Source organism: Osmerus eperlanus, chromosome 14 (genome assembly GCF_963692335.1).
Source record: "Osmerus eperlanus chromosome 14, fOsmEpe2.1, whole genome shotgun sequence".
Taxonomy (NCBI): domain Eukaryota; kingdom Metazoa; phylum Chordata; class Actinopteri; order Osmeriformes; family Osmeridae; genus Osmerus; species Osmerus eperlanus.
In genome coordinates this window covers 4,769,031-4,775,015 of record NC_085031.1, presented here as the reverse complement: position 1 = coordinate 4,775,015, position 5,985 = coordinate 4,769,031, and the positions used below count along the sequence as shown (strand labels likewise).

At 51.6% G+C, this 5,985-nt stretch overlaps 1 protein-coding gene across 1 annotated transcript in view; it reads right to left on the bottom strand.

The window, feature by feature from the left end:
- Nucleotides 1–110: 110 nt before the first annotated feature.
- The window catches only part of nup188 (nucleoporin 188), a 17,313-nt gene continuing 11,438 nt past the window's right edge, over nucleotides 111–5,985 (bottom strand). Inside the window, 14 exon segments of the mRNA XM_062477502.1 lie at nucleotides 111–1,607; nucleotides 1,858–1,987; nucleotides 2,081–2,151; nucleotides 2,281–2,412; nucleotides 2,535–2,768; nucleotides 3,036–3,110; nucleotides 3,239–3,376; nucleotides 3,528–3,680; nucleotides 3,773–3,865; nucleotides 4,096–4,296; nucleotides 4,453–4,631; nucleotides 4,789–4,934; nucleotides 5,516–5,601; nucleotides 5,858–5,935. Of these exon segments, the coding sequence (XP_062333486.1) occupies nucleotides 1,428–1,607; nucleotides 1,858–1,987; nucleotides 2,081–2,151; nucleotides 2,281–2,412; nucleotides 2,535–2,768; nucleotides 3,036–3,110; nucleotides 3,239–3,376; nucleotides 3,528–3,680; nucleotides 3,773–3,865; nucleotides 4,096–4,296; nucleotides 4,453–4,631; nucleotides 4,789–4,934; nucleotides 5,516–5,601; nucleotides 5,858–5,935 (1,896 nt within the window). The 3' untranslated portion in view covers nucleotides 111–1,427.

The window sequence follows — 5,985 nt, the reverse complement described above, 5'->3', positions numbered from 1 at the left end:
CCCGTGCTCATTCGAATTGTTTAAACCACCCGTTTATGCCTCAACATGTTTAAAAAATGATGGTTGCTAGTAGCGACCATAGTAATCTCCTAAAGACACGCTGTAATATATAGACTTATACATACTTTAATTACAAAATACACACACTAATAGTAGTATGTAAACTATGGCACTGCACAAACCAAAACAATTCAAGCAAGTACGATGCTACACTGGTACTTCTACAAAAGCTCCTTTATTATCATATAAACGTGTTCTTTTTTCAATGAAGGGAGGGGGTATACACCTTGACCACTATGTCACGTATAAACAGCTGGAAAGGAGTCGATTGTATCGTTTAACAGGTGGAAGCGAGGAGTTCAGAAAATTGCTGAAAACATCACAGCACAAAAAGAGAATGTTTAAAAATAGAGTTGAATATATAGCAAAAGTATACCCCCCCATCCAGACATTATAAAAGTCACGGGAGAGAGAGAAGTAGCAAACAGATTCAGAATAGAGAGTAACTACCAGTACTGACTTCCTAAGGCAGGCTTGTCAACTATCCTAACAGGTCACATAACATGTATAATGTAAATTCGGTTAATGTGCCCTTCACAGAATAATCATCCTACATGCTTAGTTTCCTCTGCTTGGCACCACATGAGGGAATTTGAGGTTGACCTATAAAACTAGGTCTGTGGAGAGTCAAAAACAACACATTCGATAGCACCGAGATCTTTTACAACTCAGACTGGTTCCCTTATAGACTCCCCATGTTAAGTTAGCTAGGTTTCATTTCTGGATACCTACTGAAGACTTTGGTCTGCGTGCACCAGGCCTCAGAGAGACTGGTTGGTTGTGGCAGAGAGGAACCACTGGAGCTCCAGAGATCAGGGTCTATTCATTTACTAGCCCAGCTGAGCTAAATCTCAAGTCCCCACGCCACTATGTTTGTTTGGCAAAATCAAATCAATTAAACATTCATAAGGTGGCCTGTGTACTGGCACCCGATAAGTGAGCAGGAACACATACAAGTAACCAATCGCTGTGCAGGCACTCAAACTGGTAGCCAGTCACAGAGCCTGGATTTACGATGCATTCAAATATCAGGTTTGATGGAGACAGTAGCACCATGTCTATGTTAGCACTTGGAAGTTCTTAGTTGTACACATTCTTACAATGATTCATCCATTGTAAGAATTGAGGAGGCGAGTGTCTCGTGTCACCGCTCTGCCTGTACTTTGGCTCACCCAGGAACGGAGCTACACATCAAGACAGCTGTCGAGCCGTGTGTCTAGGCTTTGAATTCTACATCCTCACCTTTTTTATTTGTACTTGTTTTTTATTTTATTTTTAAATACCCTTTCACCCCACCGACTTGTTCTTGCTCCTGTGTGGTCCTTGTATCCGTTTGTTCCTGGTTCTTTGGGCTCTCCGGGCGGGTCTTATCCCTGAATGTGTCTGACGAAGGCCTGCACCAGCTGGATGAACGGCTCCTGGCCCTCGTGGCTGGCCTTGGAGCCCGAGGCGGAGGGCTTGGTCTGGGGGGAGGGCAGCAGGCCGCCGGCCGGGGAGGAGGGGGAGCCCCGGCGAAAGTGGCGGGACAGGCTGGACAGCAGGGTGCTCTGGGGAGGAGGGAGGGAGGGAGGGGGATACATGTTGAGGAGAATGTTCCTTTAAGTGAAGATGTGACTTGGAACAGGACTACGCTATGGCTGAATGTCTGATAAGGTACAAGAGAGCCTGAAGATTTAGAAAAAGAGTGTTTAGAGCAGAGAAAAGAATGGTTTAAAAAAAAAAAAAAAAAAAAAAAGGGTGAGAAAGAAAGAGGGGGGAGAGGAGAAACAAGGGAGGAAGAGGGAGAGGCAGACGCACCAGCTCAGAGCTCAGCTCCTGCTTCTGCCTCTGCTTGTCTCTGGGGGGGACGCTGGGGTCTTTCAGACAGCGCACCGCCTGGGAGATCAACACGTAGAAGCAGTTCTCCATGGTGAACATCAGCAGGGACCTGGACGGACACACACACACAGAGTTACATAAATGTTCCTTACATATAAGGCAGCTTTATATTCCTGTGAGCCTCTCTTCTTCAGCTCCTTACTTCAGGGCCTGGACCTCCTCAGACGAGACCAAGAACGCCACACTCAGGGAGGCCGGCTCCTTCTTCTCCACCTGAGCACACACACACACACACACACACCAGGCTGTTAGCTACTCCACAACCCCCCCCTTAGCACACAGTGGAACAGAGTCGACTGCCGCAGACGCCCAGGAGGCATGTGGAGGCGCTGGAACAACTACCTCTCCCAGCATGCTTAGCGCCACGTTGATGGTGGCCAGCAGGGTTCCGAAGGAGGGCGCCACGTCCGAGTCGAAGGCCGGGTTGGTGAAGCTAAAGACGAAGAGGGTCCTGTACTCTGCCAGGTCCATACACTGGAGGAGGGAGGGAGGCAGAGAGAGATGAGGGGAGGGAGGGACTACGAGGGAGGATTGACAGCATTGACAGACAGCTCCAGGTGAAGCAGGTGCTGTCGAGGGCCCGGGAAGGTGCTGACCTGGTCCAGCAGGATCTGACAGCAGTCGGGGGTGAAGCGCTGCAGGGTGGCCAGGGTCTTAGACAGGATCTTCAGCAGGCTGCACTGCACTGCCAGCACGGCCTTCTGCTCCACCTCCTCCCTCTCCCCTCCCCCCGTTGCGGCTCCTCCCCCGGGGGCCGGCTTGGAGGGGGTGTTGGGGGCACGCTGGGGTCGGGGGAGGGAGTTGGGGGGGAGCGCCTCACCGTTCTTTGCCTGCCAGTGGGGAGGTGGTGACCTTTTACAATCTGAACTCATTTACACAAGTAAGCCATTTGTAAAATGTTTGTACTGAGTATTTCAGAACTTCAATTCTAATCGTTCCATTATGACGTGTGTGTGTGTGTGTCAGTTAGGTGAGTGTGGTAGTCTTGGTGTGTGTGTCAGGTGAGTGTGGTAGTCTTAGTGTGTGTGTGTGTGTGTCAGGTGAGTGTGGTAGTCTTAGTGTGTGTGTGTGTATGTGTGTGTGTGTGTTGGTCTGACCTGGAGGTAGTGGTGCAGCATCTTCTTGCTGTGGAGGAGGTAGGTGCAGGTCTGACACAGGTAGCACAGGTTCACCTGAGGCGACACACACAATGAAACATGAAGAGGGAGCCTCCTTTGGTACTGCTGTGTGTGTGTGTGTGTGTGTGTGTGTGTGTGTGTGTGTGTGTGTGGACCTGTGTAAGTGTGTGTGCGCCCCTCACCTGGATGTCCAGCAGCAGCTTGGGCAGGTGGAACTGCCACTCCTTAGAGAAGCTGGACAGCTGCAGCAGGAAGCCCACCGTGTGGTCAGCCTCATCCAGACACACCAGGCTCTGCACCGTACGCACCGCGTTCAGACACTGGGGGAGAGGAGGGAGGGAGGAAGGAGAGGGGAGGAAGGGATGGAGGGAGAGTTCACAGAGGAGGGAAAGGAAGTAGTTAGGTAGTTGCTTGTTTAGACTGGATGGAATTTGATATGTGAATCCTCAGGTGACACACACACACACACACCTGCAGGATGCGCTCCTGGTGGACTCCTAGGAAGTCGAGAGCCTCGTTGATGAAGTTGTAGCGCAGGGTCTTCAGCAGGCTCTCCATCAGAGACATGCAGAGACGATACACACCTGGCCAGCAGGGGGCGTCCTGGGGCTTACGGGAGAACGCCTGAGAGAACACACACGCACACACGCATTGACACACACGCACGCCAAAATGTGAACCGAATCACCAGGAGGTCAGCTGGTCACAGTGTTCACCTGGGAGGCTCCGTTGGCGTGGACTTCGTAGACGCTGAGGAGAGGCAGGCAGATACTCTGGATGACTCCAGCTCCAGCCACCGCTGCTGCCCCCTGCATGACCGCACACACACACACACACACACATCAGGCTCATTCAGATTCACCTCAGGGACCAGCCAGTAATGGTTGCATTTGTGTGTGCATGTGCCGTGAGTGTACTTGTGGAGTGTGTGTCTGTACCTGTAGAATGTGTACCTGTGGCATGTGTGTGTGTTTTCTACACATCCCTCTCCCCTACCTGGGGCATGTGTGTGTGTTTTCTACACATCCCTCTCCCCTACCTGGGGCGTGCGGGCCAGTGTGAGCAGCAGGTGCAGCACAGCCTCTGTGAAGTACAGGTTCTGTTTGCAGCGCAGGCTCAGTTCCAGAGCACTGAGGACAGAGGGCAGAACCGGAACCTTCCTCAGCACCAGAACCCAGTGTTCCCCGTCCTCGTCCACGCGACACAGCTCCTTAGCCAGGTGGAGCCCGAGCACACACACCTGAGAGAGAGAGAGAGAGAGAGAGAGAGAGAGAGTGTGAGAGAGAGAGAGAGAGAGAGAGAGAGAGAGAGAGAGAGAACATTTTAGAGATAAATTCAAACAAAATCAACTGGAATTGTCCTTCAGTCCTGGTTCAGATCCCGCCCCCTCCCTCACCCCGTCTCTCTGGTCCTTCTGCAGGCTCCGGGGGTTGTCCGTCTCCATGCTGTCCTTGTCCTCCAGCCCCTCCCCCAGCGTGGCCATGTGACGCGTGCTGTCAATCAAGGCCAGCGCCTCGTCCTGCACCGTCTCGCACACACACAGCAGCAGCTGGGGCAGCTGGGAGATCTCTCCACCTGGGGCGGGGCAGAGGGGACAGTCAGTCTGAAGCCGGTTGAACCGCACACACACGGGTGGTTAAAAAAGAGACCACACACACACTACCATCCAACCCCACACAGGGTAATCGCCACTGACACAGACACACTTTTATACACACACACACAAACCCACCGTTGAGCCCCTGTATCTGCAGGACAGATATGAGGGCAGAGAACACCTTGGCCTTGGTCCTCTCCACCAGGTGCTGGTCGGCCTGCAGGACACTCTCCAGGATCAGGGACAGGGGGGACAGCACGTCTGGGGCCCCCGCCACCAGACTGGGGGGGGGGGGGGGGTGAAGAATGAAGTTTCTCAACGTCAGAAGATGATGATGATTTATAATAATGTGTACGTATGCATTGTATAAAAAGAAGAATGAAGATTTATTTGGGGACGTTATGGTTTGTGAAAAGCCTTGAAAGAAAGGGAATTCAACTGGCCCACAGAACCCAACTGGTGTAGAAGCAGGTGTTAATGATGTGTGCTGTTTGGAATACAGTAGACCCACACAGCTCCTTGTGCTGTGACAGGTGGACCAACTGTCCTGGAATATCCTCTTGTTTGTGCAAGCCTCTTTCAAGGCTTTTCACAAATCCCAACATATCACAAACCTCTCTTTCTTCTTCTTCCATATGTATGGTAAGCTTGTTCTATAATGTATCGCTAATGAAATTGGCTTCAGGTTTGAACCTCTATCAGTTCTAAAAGTCACATGAATCACATGACGATTCTAGGCATCGTTAGCAAATGACTTCACCGCTCATCTTTTTCCAGCATCAAAAACCGCAATCAAACCCTAACTCTGGATGTGGCTCCCCTGCTCCATGTACACCTGCATCTCCAGTGAGGTGTGGTTTACCTTCTCCACTGCTTGAGCAGAATGAGGAGCAGCGTGGCCATCATGGAGCCCAGACGCAGACACGGCACTGAGGAGGGCACCAGCAGCTGAGAGAGACACACACTTTACTGATACTGGAGCAACCAGGGAGGGAGAGAGACTAGGACTTTACTATGGAGCGAAGGACGGGGGGGGAAAGAGAGAGAGAGAGAGAGAGAGAGAGAGAGAGAGAGAGAGAGAGAGAGAGAGAGAGAGAGACAGAGAGAGAGAGAGACAGAGAGACACAGAGACAGAGAGAGAGACAGAGACATGGAGTTGACAGGGTGAGATGAGGAGCTGGATGATGTTGCCGTGACGACTCACAGCAGCCTTGGTGGCGTCCAGGACGTCCATGAAGAGCTTGAGTTTGGTGGAGTCGTCTGTCAGCTGCATCACATCTGACTGGACAACATAACAGCCAATCAGAACACTGCTCTAGGCTTAGGGACCAT